At 38.4% G+C, this 14,982-nt stretch overlaps 1 protein-coding gene across 1 annotated transcript in view; it reads right to left on the bottom strand.

The window, feature by feature from the left end:
- Nucleotides 1-11,555, bottom strand: part of LOC132994636 (collagen alpha-1(XXI) chain-like) — a 72,392-nt gene extending 60,837 nt beyond the window's left edge. Inside the window, exons 1-8 of the mRNA XM_061065122.1 lie at nucleotides 11,501-11,555; nucleotides 3,309-3,430; nucleotides 2,963-3,099; nucleotides 2,630-2,749; nucleotides 1,727-1,843; nucleotides 1,374-1,560; nucleotides 1,077-1,242; nucleotides 740-962 (exon numbers count right to left, since the gene is read on the bottom strand). Coding sequence (XP_060921105.1) covers nucleotides 740-962; nucleotides 1,077-1,242; nucleotides 1,374-1,560; nucleotides 1,727-1,843; nucleotides 2,630-2,749; nucleotides 2,963-3,099; nucleotides 3,309-3,387 — 1,029 coding nt within the window. The 5' untranslated portion in view covers nucleotides 3,388-3,430; nucleotides 11,501-11,555. The remainder of the gene's footprint in view (nucleotides 1-739; nucleotides 963-1,076; nucleotides 1,243-1,373; nucleotides 1,561-1,726; nucleotides 1,844-2,629; nucleotides 2,750-2,962; nucleotides 3,100-3,308; nucleotides 3,431-11,500) is intronic.
- Nucleotides 11,556-14,982: the final 3,427 nt, after the last annotated feature.

Below are 14,982 nucleotides of genomic sequence, written 5' to 3'. Positions count from 1 at the left end.
TATTTAACACACACATAAACTGAATCATTTTGGTTGAGTCAAGTAACCTTTACAGCACTGATTTTCATTTTATAGTGTCCAACAGGACATGGGGGATGATATATCTCTTCCATCCGTCTGAATGAGGAAAGTCCATCAAACAAGGGCTCAGTTCTGTTTGTCTTTATTGTTAAAAAAAAAAATACTCCTTTAATGTGTTTATAAAAAGCTTCAAGCTATACATTTTTCATAAAAACTGTTGGGATAAAGTGAAAACTATATTTAAAAAAAAGACTATGAAAATTGAGATGTAATGAATGAAATAAGGTCTGTATTTGTCCATGTCGTTTTTTTAAAATAGATCAGTTAAGGTTAAGACACTTCAGGGATTTGTACAACATCAAGCCGTGTAAGACTACTGGCTTTCTCTACTCTTTAAAAAAAAATAAACCTTAAAAGTAATGCCCTGGTGTGATTTATTCAACCTGCCCCAGGTTTTAAAGTAAGGTACAGCTATTTTTATGTTTATAAAGAACTATGCATCACTAATACCCAGTATGAAGTAGTGTCCAGAGGCAAAGGTAAAATATAATGTTTTGAGAATATTATACAATTTACCTACCTTAAAAGACATGTCAAGCATTTTCACACCTCTTGTCCCATAAAAGGGTTAGGGGTTAGAGCATTTTTAGTACATGGAAATTCTATGTTATAGCCAAAAGCCAAGAAACCAACTTTCCCAAATCAATCTTATACCCACCTGAAAATTTTCCTTAAAGACTACTTTCTGTTCTTTTTGTCTTATACTGGTGGTGGTGAAGGTGACTGTTTTGTCTTTTCCACTTAGTGTCACTGCGGCCTGGATCTCCTTATCCTTAGACAGCACCCTCCAAAGATCAAAGGTCAGCTTGCTAGCGGTCCCCTTTAGTCGTATGGTGGCAACAAACACGTAGGATGGCGGGAGGCCCTCTGGGAAAATCTCCCTTTAAGGAGCGTGAAGTTAAAGACAATAATCTAAACTGTTAATAAAAAAGAATAAATCCATGTGATGCATTTCTTATTAAGAGCTCCATTATACTCTTTGGATAGTATCTTACTTGGTGTTCTCAGTAATGTCTGTGGAGGCAGTCAAAGCGTAGGCTGCCTCAGAAATCAAAGAGCCGGGAATCTTCTTGGCCTTTGTCTGAATCTTCATTCCCACCATCAGCTCAAAGCCTTTCTCATCACGAGAGGCCACCGGGATTCGTGTTGGACACACAGACTCTGGAAAAAGAAGGCTTGTTTTTTCAGCAAGAAAAACAAAACAGTTCTTGAACTCGTCTCTATACAAAAGCCAGGATCCCAAAGAAAATGCCTGATAGAAAGTTTTAAAACAAATAAACCTGGTTCTGTACCTTCACAGAGCTTTTGCTCCATGGAGTCTCGGATACGGTCAATGGTGGTGTAATCTTCAGCATACAGGACATAGGTAGAAGATGGTTTATTAGCGATGGTAATCAGCTCTGAGGTGGTGATCTCACTGCCCACTCCAACAGCGAATATTTTAATGCCCTGAGCCCGTGCCTCCATACTGATATCCACCTACAGAAAAATAGGCTGTTAATGGTGAAGATGAGCCACCCATGGTTTAAAATTTTCCATTTAGCCCTTAAAAGATGCAAGGCCCCTTGATGCAATGAACAAGGTCCGACCAAAAGAACTTGTTTCACTCACTTTTGCACTTAAACACAAAAACAGTGACATTTACCACGTCATCCTGGGATTTGCCATCAGTCACCACCACAGCAATGCGGTGCTTGACCTGGCTGGCTCTTTGTGAGGAGGAGAAGACGTGGTCCCCAGCAAACCTGATGGCCCTGCCGGTCTGCAAAACAGTCAGAAAACAGTGATCACCTGGTGGAGTGAATGGACAAGCCATCGCGCTGTGAGGAATGGTGTAAACTGATCAGACCTGAATTCATCAATTCTTGTGGAAAATTTTGAGTATTGCAGCAGATTACAACGAAAGAAAATGGCAATACGTAGATTATAAAGGGATGAAAAGTATCTCTGTGACGAGAGCATGTGTTACAAGCAACCAAATCTCACTTGTTTATCTACCAAGTCTGTGCTTGTGGTGTTGCAGTGTGGTCATATTGCTGCAGATACACCTGTGTTTGGTAAATGTTTGCACCCTTGGGCCTGTCAGAAGGCAGCTCACTCTTTATGACCAGCCTCAGCCTTTATAGCTTTGTGTTTTTGGCTCAGTAGTGAACATTTTATGGGACAAACGGGACTGTTTGTCGTAAATCTTGGGGGTAACATCTGTTTTATTCTTACACCACCATAGTCAGCATTCAAAGTGCTGAATGTCACACAAATACATCAGGATTCAAGTTGTTGTGTTAGTGAACAATGTAACAATGTATATATTTTTTTTTTTACCAGACTCCAACTGTAACAACCACAAACAAAGAACTGGATGGGTTTATTACACATTTTGTGGGTCAGTAGACACTCATGTTACCCAAATATATGTTCTAAAACACTATAAAAGTGTTGTTGTTTTTTTTGTAATATGTCTCCTTTAAGTTAAATAAGTTCAACTCATTTAATATGAAAAATAACCCTTTCATCTTTTGTTCTCATAATGACAAAAATGTTGTCCTGCCTGTGTGTTTCCTCCCAGGTAGGTGATGCTCTGTATGGCCTGGATGAGCTCTGCTCCACTCTGATGTAACCCCAGAGGAATCTCCAGACGAGGAGTGTCACTGTACTGGATCACAGCCACCTACAAAGAACATCAAAAACACTAATGCGCCTCAGAAAATCTTAGAATGGTTGCATTTTAAATAGGAATAGATCCATGGAGACAGACGTCTCACAGGTGAATATAATCAGCTAACTGTAATACAAATGGCAATGAACTGCTGCTAAATGATAAAGTTCAAACTCAACAAGTTAATTCAGCATATTCAGTCAGCTTTTATGTAGTATTCATTACCTGTGTGTAGTAGGAACTGATGTCAAATTGGCTGGTTATGTTTATAAGCCACTGTTTGGCTGTTTCGAAGTCAGCGGATCCAACACTCCATGAGCCATCAACAATATAGACCAGGTCATTTACAGCTGTGCTGCATCCTGCACAAAGATACACACTCGTAAGGACACACAAGCACAGAGTGAACACAGAGACACGTTTCAAATACTAAAAATGTACACATTCCATTGGATTTCAGACTCAAGACCTCAGAATGTAATGCTTGTAATTTTCATTCTGTTAAAATAGACTCCCAAATAATCTTACTTGTGTTTTAAGTGTTGCTGCTTGCTCTACATAAAGTCCCTACCTGCTCGGAGGTCGTCCTCCTCGGCACCCTCCAGCGAGTTCAGTAGCAATAATGCACTCCATATTGACCACAGCAACATGGTTCTGTCAGAGAGTTGGCCTCCTCTTTCCAGTCCCACCTAACTACAAGTGTAGGAAAACAACAAGGTGAGATGAGAACAGTGCATTTATTTTGCCTTCTGATTCTTCCCCAAGCACCTACCAGGCGGAAATTTCCAACTGACTTGACCTGAATAACTATAATGTGGAATGTAACACTCTGGCCTTTTTGTCCAGCCAAAAAATACCACAATCTAAGTTTGCCATTAAACCAGTGTATTCAGGCCAGGGTCCCCATGGGCTTAAACTTTTTTACCTTGATACTCATTAGCCAACCTCAGGGCAAAAAGCTCAAAATATCATTACATAACATCCTTAAAGGTGGCCAGGGAGTCTTTCCACTACGGATGAATTAACAAGACCTTGACACAGTCCCTATACTTTCAGTAATGCAGCATTTTAGAGAGGTCAAAAAGGTATTTTGACTCAACTTTCTGTTTTCCCTGACTTATGGGGCTGTCACAGGATGCAAGACATGACGTAAGAAGGATGCAGCATTTATAAACAAATATCCAAGACGGCAGTCAGAGCAAAATCTGCTGCTCTAAAGACAATTTTTCCCTTTAGATTTATGTAAAATACATGTTCACTGTACAAATGAAGGGGTGAAAATTAACATACTGGTGAGCTTCATTACATACACAATGATCGCAACAGAGTGACATTGTCAATTGACTTGAGCTCATATAGTGCTTTTCTAGTCCTCCAACTACTCAAAGCGCTTTTACACTGCATGTCACACCTACACATTCACACACTGATGGTAGTGGTCGCTATGTAGTATCATCCATCAGAAGTAATCCCATTCACACACCACCGAAGCAGCGGGAGAAATTCGGGGTTAAGTGTCTTGCCCAAGGACACATTGGACAAGTTGCCCGGCTGGGGATCGAACCCTTGACCTTTAGGTTGAGAGGCGACGACCAACTGAGCCACAGCCGCTCAGGGGGCAGTCAGGAAAAGTCAAGGTGAGAAATCTGGACAATTGCAATCATACATGCAGCTGTCCCTAAATAAAAATCAGGACATTTTCAGGAGTTTTGTGCAAGTGTGACACCATTTTACACAGTTTGTAAAAATATCTGAAGTCCTGAGACTTTTTACTCCCTTTCACAAATGAATACACACATCAAAACAGAAACAGTTCAAATATATGTATGAGTGTTCATAATAAGAGCCTCTTCCAATAGGTCATGGAATCTTGTAATATTAAGTTGGCACATGATATGATATAGAGTTTGAAATGACGTCTGACTGCCTCATGAAATCACCACATTTCTCTTCTCCTCTCCACTGTTCCTCTTCCCGCCTCCTTTTTCCTGTAAAATGTTTTAGTGAGTCTTCATGTTGTGCCATGCGACATCAGTCTGCTGCTGTGTTTTCTGCGGAGTGCTCCCTGTGTTCAGTTTGCAGCGCAAACACGGTTCCACCGACCACAAGGCTGGGCTGGAGAAAATAACAACGTGAGCTCTATGCCGGGATGGGAAAAGTGAAACATAAACATGGAGGAGCAGGCTGCAGTATGCTGGCAGAGGCTTAAAGACGGGGGAGGATCAGTGAGCTATAGAGAGAACAGCTACCACATCTTTTCTTTCTCAAAGTCTCCTCCCAGCTCCTTTAACGTATACCCTCTTTCTTTTTTTATTTGTCTGTCTTGCTTTAAAAGGACCTTTTAACTTCTGGAATACAGTGTGTAATGAACTTAGAAGATGACAGATGAATGTTCAACATGAAGTAGTAAACTGAATAAATGCATCACAGCGTGTTTAGTATCAGATCAGTGTGCACATGTGTATCTCATATAAGCTCCACATGGGTAACAAGTGGGCCATTGGCTTGAAGTGGGCGAACTGTAAGCCCCACGAGGCTAAATGTGTATGCGGTCAAAGACTTGGGTCACACATGTTGACTGTTTGGGCCTCTTTTGGTTTTCATTTGGAGAAAGTGAGGTTTTTGAAAGGTAGGTAACTGCAACAGAGATCCGGATCTAGATTATTTTACTTACAGTTTGTAAAATAAACCAAATATGGGCATCTTACACACCGTACATCTTTCAAATAGAATGTGCAAACTGGCTTCTTAGACATAAGCCAGTCCCTCACTTTGTGTCTTTGAAGATATGTCAATCTTTGCGATGCTCTAGTGTGTGCATTCAGAGGATTAATATATTATAATTTGGTTGAAACTGTCCGCATGTCTTTGAAATCGTCTAGCGTGCAGCATTCTTAAGATGTTCTCACTTATGTTAGAAATAAATGGACTTCAGGAACTTTTCAATGATTGGACACAAGCTACACATTTAAAGGATACAGATATGTAATTTAGATATGGATTGCTGTATTGGTGGACCATATGTGTCTCTTTGATTTGTGAGGCAAACCAATCATTTCACAGTCAACATGGGCTTCTTTTAACTGTGAACACAGCATTTCCTAGCCTTGAACTTTTTGTGTACAAACCTAACCAAACCTTTACCATAACAGTAGCAGATCAGGAAACATTTGTGTAATTGTGATTTTGCATTGGTTTCAAAAGGCACTGACACAAAACTGTTTCATCCTGTGTTGCCAGATGTGTTACACCATGGGTGTGCGATGTGGAATGGAAGCTCCATGAGCTGAAAATGAGCTGAACCTAAAATATTCACAATATATTAGTGAAGGAAAATGGAAGTTAGTTTCCATTTACTTTCACCAATTGTCTAGAAAAATTAGATTCAAATTTGTATTAAATTATAATAGAAACCTGTCTTAGAAAGATAACGTTTTTATTATCAGATTGCCTCTATGGTCCTGAATCAATCAAGTCAGACCCTAACACAAATTGGTAACCAAAAAATATATATATTTATTTTGATGTGATCATAATACATTCATGCATTGATGTCAAACATTACAAAAGAAATATGTGACGTTATGACGGTCAATGCATTATCAATAAACATTAGTACAACAATGCAATTTTCAAAAACAGCGCATTGACGTAGTTTTTTTTCCTACTAAGGATGTGCATCATTTCCTACTTTCTTTCTCCCTGATTTCTGACTCTATCCACTATCCTATCTCTACAAGGCACAAAATGCCCAAAAATAAATCTTTAAAAAAAAAAGATGTAAACAATAAAATAAAAAAGGTCAAATAAATACAAGGAAGACCTGTTCTCCAAACACTACATGCAGAATATTATTGAATCATAGTTTTCTGAACAGACAAAAATGATTCACACAGACATTTTTTCTGTGCAAAGTGAGACATGATCCACAGGTGCATCCAATCACTGCTTAAGGCCCTTCAGAAGAAGAAGCTCCTGCACAAGTGGGCGTGTGATTTCAAACATCTTGTAGGCGTTATACTTTTAAAGTACGTCTAACAAATTATCACACAGAGATGTTAATTTCATAGAGTTTATAATTACACAATGTCTGACTGGATTCTGTGATTTACTTTTTTTTCTCCATTTTGTTGGATTAACCAATCACAGCTTCTGAAAAAATGTGTCATACCCAGCAACGGGGTCAACCCCGCCTCCTCACTAAGATAAAAGTTTCTGTCCCTTCCTCGCTCAGAGTTGCTCTGAGGATGTTCCTAAATCCACTCGCTAAAATCCTTGCTATGATTTTTTTAAACTAAGTTAGTTAGTTAGAATGTTTGTGTAGGTTCACAGTCATCCAGGCCATGGTCAATTGGAAGCCTGAACCAAAAGAAACTGGACTGGTTAAGCTTTGGATTCTCAGAATTTTTTTTAATACGGGCCCTGGAGTTTAAGCTAATTCTGTAAGGCTAAGATAAATAACACTGAGACAGCATTCCACTGGACATGTATTTAAATGTTTCACTGTTTTCTAAAAGTGTTTCTACCAGGATCCTGAAAAGAGACACTCCAATTTTTCCCCCTTCCTTAGATCCGTCTATACATCGCTCTATGATTTTAAAGCACGTTAGTCATTACAGACACAGTGTGGATAGGTGGGCAGTGAACCTGAATTCCTCCAAACCTCACTCTACATTTGGAAAACCAGAAGTGCAGTGAACCGACCACATCAACCGTCTCCGCTGGCTTCAGTATCACAGAACATTCCTTGTGCGCAGATGCTGGAATTGCTCAGCGCCTTTGGCAGGTTTAGGAAACGGAGCAGGGAGGACATTTATTCCTCATTGATGATAAAGATCCACTATGTCTCTGACTGACTGGTGACACAGAATATTGTTTTACCATTGCAAAAAAGTTGTGACATATGTGGGGTCTGGCAGGATATTATTATTCCCCAGGAGTTCAAATAAACAGACTGACTCTGAAATGTTGATGTTATGCATTTGTGAACTTGTTTTCTGTACTTGTGCATGTTTATTTTAATTGCATAGTCAGTGCAGATTCTTTCAGTGTGCTCTTATGATGTAATGCTTAAACCAAAAATAAATGAATGTGAGATGGTTAATCAGTGATGAATTTGTATTAGAGATGCACCGATCCACTTTTTTTCACTTCTGATCTGACTGCATTACATATGTATGTACCGATACTGATTCTGATATTTATATTATCATGATTCATAACGTATAGTGTTATTGTTGCTAGTATGTGTGAGGCTACACAAAGCTGTTGTAAACCCGGCATTACATTGCATTGTGCTGGTTTCACATACACACAGGAAGCAGCCACAATTGTACGGTTTTCAAATTAAATGTTTTAAACTGAAGTGTCAGAATTATAGAAGGAGCTTTTCCAACTCGTCTGAACGTCGTCGTGGAGACGAATTGTGAGCGCTTCCTACAGTTCAGTCTGAATGTCTTCAGAGTGAAGGCGGTACGAGTTGAGAATGTTTAAAGTGCCCGACCATCTTTCTTGATCAGTGACATGGATCGGCACCGTCAGTCCGATATCCGATCTGTAAATTACGTCAATATGCGAACCGATACCGATATCAGATCTGATCGGTCCTATCTCTAATTAGTATGCATCCAGAAATATATATTCTGAAGTGAAATTACATGAACTGATTTCTACCCAGAAGGCAGTATGAGGCCGTTCAAAATCTGTTGCTTGAGTGTTTATTTCTAACTTGAACAATCAAATAGCCTGCATTAAAAGAGCAGCTGAGATGTGATTATTGCTGCGCCTGTCTCAGGTGGATGAGTTGGTTTGTGGTGAGTGCTGAGGGAACAAACTTACTGAATTCATTATGGTGTACAGCCATCGTGACTTTAACATCACTCATCACTGAAAGATGAAAACTTTCTGAAAAACTTTCATCATGTTTTCCACTTTTTTCGCATGGTTAAAGGTCCAATATGTAAGATATCTAAAAACAAAAACAACCTTACTATATCATCAGACATGAAGGAAACATGCAATGTTGAAGTGCCAGTTGCCAGACAAACGACAAACCAACAGGTGTTGCAACAATGGAAGCGGGCAAGCAAACTGTTTCAGATAGAAGTGATTCTACCCGACATAATAGGCCTCTGCATGTTTCTAAGAAGCTCCACGAGCAGAAACGTGCTCAAACTAGGATCAGCATTGGAGATCATTTTGAAAAATGGAGAGAGGTCAGAACGCAGAAAGGTTTCAAGACTGATGCAGAGCTGGCTAAACACTGAAGCTTCAGTATCCATGACATGGCAGCCCGCGTGAGCATCGACTCTAGGGAAGAGAGGGCGGGGGGAGACAGCTCTCTCGATTGTTTTGAATTTAGCCTGCAGTACCCGTTTTAAATTCTACATGTCAGAGCTACATATTGCTCCTTTAATATTCATTCATCTCTCTTTTTTAATGACATCATCTTACGGCCTCCTCTTCTTCCGCTATATTGTTAAGGACACTTTAGAGTGTCCAATATCTAATATTTGACATGGGTATCTAATGGTTGTGAATGGACATGCCTTCATTCATTTTTTCTTTTGTCGGTTCCATTGACTTTCTGTTAACTTGACTTGGACAGAAACTCAACTCATAAACAAACAATTGATTCGGTTTAAATACAGGCTGTATCATTCAGTCGTGAAGCACTGACATAACAGGTTTATGGGAAAATAATTCAGTATGTCCTTAAACTCATACAAACACATATCATGTGTTTTTATCACCCTAACAGGGGGAAAAAAATCATTTTTGTACAAAGGTGTTGTAGGCGACCTGGCAACACAAAAGTGATGACATTACAAAATTGTAACACTTTTATTTAAACGGGGCAACACAGGGATTCAGTTAGGAAGGTATTTCTCTTTGGCCAAGAAACTTAAAAAAGCCAACAGTGACATTAAGCTTCACACAGGACTGTTTTACCCTGGAGGTATGGGTAATGATTCATCTCTCTATTCAACTAAGAGGCCTGATTTTTGGCTTTTCTTTTGTAATAATTACTATGACCACCAGAGGTCCACACCCAACTAATGTAAATATGGGTCATATGAAGCAGCTGCACCAGTGAGTGACCAATGTCTTATATTTGGTGTGGACAGTTAAAAAAAAATAATTTCAAAAAATCATTACTCAGCCTGTTCGTTTCAGTAGCTTTCTCTTAAAAAAAGAAGAAGAAAAAGGGATCTGAAATTGCATTGAATCATGGTTTGTGTAGGGAACACTGTTTGATTAAACCACAGGATAACATAACGAGGACTGAGTTTTATCTTAGGTGTACTTACAATAACCAACATAAGCCACCAGGAACTACTGTTCATTCCAGTCAAAGAAAGATTGACCACTATTTGAAATATTTTTTTATTGCTTCAGAAATTAACTTTTTCTTCTTGCATTGGAATATATAGTCATGACTTCTATACATCTATACATAACCCTGCTTTAATGTATTTAGAGAATAAGTTGCATTTAGAGAAGAAATAACCATGCAAGTACTTTATCTGTCATTAAACACTTAAGGTTGATAGATGATTAGATACCAATTATTAACCACTGATAAAGTATTAATTAACTATCTAACGAATGTTTATAGATGCTTTATAAAGTATTAATTAACTGCCATTACAATTGTCAGTTTCAACTTTATAATAGCCATCCAGATAATGTTAATAGACACTTTACAAACCAAATACTGGCATTAACAAAATGTTACAAATATCTGGTCCATATATCTCTGTAATGTTTCTAGATATTTCATAAACAATCTCTTAAAGGTTTACAAATCGTTTGGTAAACATTAACACTTTATAAAGTGTATAAAATGTTATAATAAACTGTTAACATAACATAAATTATAGCTCTACAAATCATTAGTAAACATTATTAACTATCATTTCATAGTTTGTTAACAGTAGGGTAAATTAACTATCTATTTACCCTTTATTGATGATGGTTATTATAAAGTGTTACCGAGAGATCCTTTTCAATACTTCCCCGACATTTCGCAGTGTTATGATCTTTGTGTGATACATCCTCATGTCCCAAACTAAGAATGATCAACTGACGACCCTGCACATCATCACACACACATTCTCCATCACTTCCAGCTCGTTCACTATTTGTGTGTACAGTAAATAGGATTGAGGAAAAAAGTTATTTCAGGCGACGGACCTATAGTTAACAACATAACTTTAAAATGCCAACAGACGTACACAGAAAGAGAGAGAGACAGAGAGACAGAGAGAATTGTGCCATGATGTGCTGAGGCAGAGGAGACCTCGCTGACCCATAATCACAGAGGTGCTTGTATGCAGTTACACTGTATATTTAGCTTGTCTTCTCATTGTCCTGATGGCTGGTCACTTGTGGCCAAACCAAACACATGCCACGGTTACATCAAGTTTAGACAAGGATACAAAAGTAACAATAAAGATACATGTAGACATTATAAACAGCTACAAGTTCATTGTGAAACAGAAAAAAAACAGCTACCCAACTAACCAACAAACACAGCTGAAAGCAGGGATCACTTACTATAGTCTCTTAAAAACACTCATTTCCATCTGTGATATATCGTCTCTGTAAGGCAAACATCACTTTCACTTTGATTAGTTTACATCCTAAAGTTTGAGCTCAGTCGAATCAGGTAGCTAGCAGCACTCATTACAGATTTATCATGAGGAAAAAGGTGCTGTAAAAAAAACTCTTAGACAACACTTGCAAGCATGACGGCCTTACCTTTCGGTGTCAGCTGCAGGACGCAGTGATGAATGCCACTTTGAGGAGAAAGTGAAGAGAGTGAAGCCCTGACTTGGTAGTGACAGTCCTCCCTCGCGTTGGCAGAGGGAGTGGTGGGAGTGTCAGGGCCAGCCTTCACAAATTGTGGATATAGCTTCACCACAAAATGGGACACTACAAAGATAGAGTGTGGATGCACGCACACACACGTCTGATGTACTACAGTGTAACTGACTTCAGTGTGAACATGCTTTACTGTTTTTGTATGAAAGAGTATAATTGCCTTTTTTTTCATCAAACACCTGTACCTCACTTGATCTATTTTGAAAGCTGTACAATTAAGACCATTTAAGAAGTTTTAAGTCACAGCAAGATTTATTAAGGGGCTTCAATGCTACATTGCCATGGTATGACATTATTATTTACGACTAAATAAAGATATCATGCATGAAATGTTACCATAAGATATATTGGAGCATGACTTTGGTGTAACAGCCAGCATGCCTTTCATGCAGCTGTGTTGGTAGGTTCAGTGAAATTACAGATTATAGATGCCCTGTGGCAACAGACCAAGTAACATCTGCAGCATGTGTGGGACCCCTTTGATACCCTGCATGGGTAAGTAATGATTGACCAAAAACCAACTCAAAGTGATTAAAAATGGCAGATAGAATGTGCAAATAGAATCACACTCAATTCAATGAAATTGTATTGAAATGTAAAATCTCTTTACGACAGAACATTCTCAGAAGGCTTTCTTGAAGGAAGAATGTGCAACATTTTACAAATAAACACAGCAGAAATCATGTATATCCTGTGTAAATGTCTCTGAGTCATGACTGTCTACATTGAGTGAGAAGCGCGAGTCCAGCCAGCTGTACTGTGAGTCGTGTTTACATGATGTTTAGATGGACGGGACGGCCTAGCGTATAAAGCTGTTTTAGTCAAGGACGAGAGAAAAGAAGAATAACATTCACTGATTAATTGGATGTTAATAATTGTCTTTAGATCTCGGTCGCTTCATGTCAATTTATGTGCAATATGAAGCTATGAGTTAACCAAAGTGTGCTAACATTAGCCTGCTAACACAACAATGCAGGAAACAGGCAATCATCTCAAGGAAAGGACAATTTTGTCCGCTGTGTGTGCGTGCTTGTGCTTAACGGTGCTTCATTATGGTGCGTTCTGATCGATAACTCCTTCGTGTGAACGCGAGGGGAGAGGGGTTGGAGAGAGAGGAGGCTTCAGAATTGTGGAGGTGTCCCCAAACAGCAGTTTGTTTTGGTTTAATGCTGGTGCTCAAGGGCGACATCTACTGGATCAAAAAGTCGCACATTCTTCCTTTAAACTGATAATTGTCACAAATCACCGTTTTCTCATGGGTTTAATGTATAGCTTAGTTTTTAAACATTGCCTTTTTATTTAATTTCAAAATGATGAAGATGCTGGAATTGCATGTTTTAATCTATTTGCAGATTGTTATGACCTGGTTACCCTGTACAAAAACTGATTGTATTTTTATACACGTGCCTCTACGTAAGGAAGCGACCATATCTGAAGTGGTATTTGTCATATTTCATTAAAGACATAAAGGATGTGGACCCAATCGCAGATAACAAATTTGTCTTTTTTTTCAACCAAAAAAGGCAAAAGCTGAAGCTTACTGTTTCATGTTGTATATTATCTTGTCCTAAAATCAAGATTTGGTGAGTAACTACAAACTATCAGTCAAACTTTGGATAGCGCCAATTCATACTTTTTCTTTTTTTTTTTTATCTCAAGACACTTCCAAAAAAGAGAATGTTAAAGAGCTTACTCATTGTTATATTATCTACAAAGACCCAACATTAAACCATCATGAGCACCAAGCAATACTTAGCAAAGTTACAGAGGCAAAGAAAAAAGAGGCAGAAACCTCGAGCAGAAGCAGACTCTTGATGCAGAGCCATCTGCCAGAACTGCGCCGGGTTTAGGAACTAGGATAGGGGGAGATGCAGGAAGAAGGATAGGGACAAACTGAGCACTAGTGCTTTTGTCAAAATATTGAAGGGCAGTAAAAGCAAAATATTTACTCTGGACGACAGTCAAAATAGTATCACAAAGTACTGTTACAATGTAATTTTAAATTAAGTACCTCTGATTTGTCCTCAGGTAGTACTTACATACAGTATTACAATATAAAATAACAGTCCACCACTGTATATCTACTGCCAAATGGTTAAAGGCTCCTACATGTGAGAATACGTTTTTGAATGCCAATGGTTATTTTCTGTTATTTCCAGAATATGGACGCTTTAAAAGACGTGTTGCTTTTAGTTGGCATCTTTGAACACAGAGCAGACTGACAGAGATACCAGTGCATGTAGCTTTTGGGTTTTAACCCTGAACTATCACTGCCCCCTGTTGGAGCAGCACAGTGTTGAATATCATCTGGGCTGTTTAACTCAGTGCTTGTTTAAAGCTTTGCCGAAGCCATGGCTTTTCTCGGTTAATAATATAAAGACATTAAAATAAATCCCACCTCTGATTAAGAAATGAATACAAATCGGACTATATGCCTTCAAATGCTGTTCAGTTGGTGTTGTGAGAAACTTGTTGCTCATCCTTTTTTCATGCATTTCAACTGACATTAATTCACTGAATGATTATACTGTATGTATCTGAAGAAAACAGGGAAGGGAGTAACCTCTGGACTGCAGCCATACAATACCACACTATCAATGTGAATGCATAAAGTGTTAAAATACAGTACAGCCAATTTGCATCATTTTTATACTAGAGTGTTAGCGAAGGTCAACACTTCATACCCAGCATTAATAATTGTCCAGCAATGAGCAACACAGCAGTGGATGACAGAAAACGTTCAGTTCAGCTGGATTCAATCAGCACTGAGTTTTTAATTTCTTATTTCCTTAAGTCTGAATTAAGTTGAGATTCAGATCCAGTCTCAGCAAACACTGTAGTAGTCAGTTTCACTGAACGTCACAACTTCAAATAAAGGACACATACTTTGGCTCTTGCTTCTTTCTCTTTGTAACTGTCTTTTTCATCCTGTAGATGGCAGCATGTCCCAATAAAAAAAATCAGTGAAACTCCAACTGTATGAAATCTCAAGACAAGGTGTCTCAACCACAACTTGAATCTGTCTAAAATCAGGTTTGTCCAATCTTTCTTTAAGCGCAAATTAGTGCATGTTTACTAAATATTTTATGAAAAGTAAGATTCTTGTCTTTTAATGTGATTTTAGATTTTCTCCCTGCTCACGGTTAAAGAAATGCTTAAATATATGTATATAAAAAATACTGTAATATAATTTAGGAGACAGACATTTTGTTTGGATTAAATCTGGATCTTAAAATTAAAAAAGTTTAGTTAAAGATCTACCAAGGAAACCCCAAAATAGGCGGACTCAAGAGTCTGGCCGTGATATTTTTGTCCCTATGATGTATGTTTAGCTGATCAAACTGAACATACAGTTAATA

Source organism: Labrus mixtus, chromosome 19, assembly GCF_963584025.1.
Source record: "Labrus mixtus chromosome 19, fLabMix1.1, whole genome shotgun sequence".
Lineage (NCBI taxonomy): Eukaryota > Metazoa > Chordata > Actinopteri > Labriformes > Labridae > Labrus > Labrus mixtus.
Note: the sequence above shows the minus strand (reverse complement) of the source record. Positions and strands in the feature narration are given on the sequence as shown.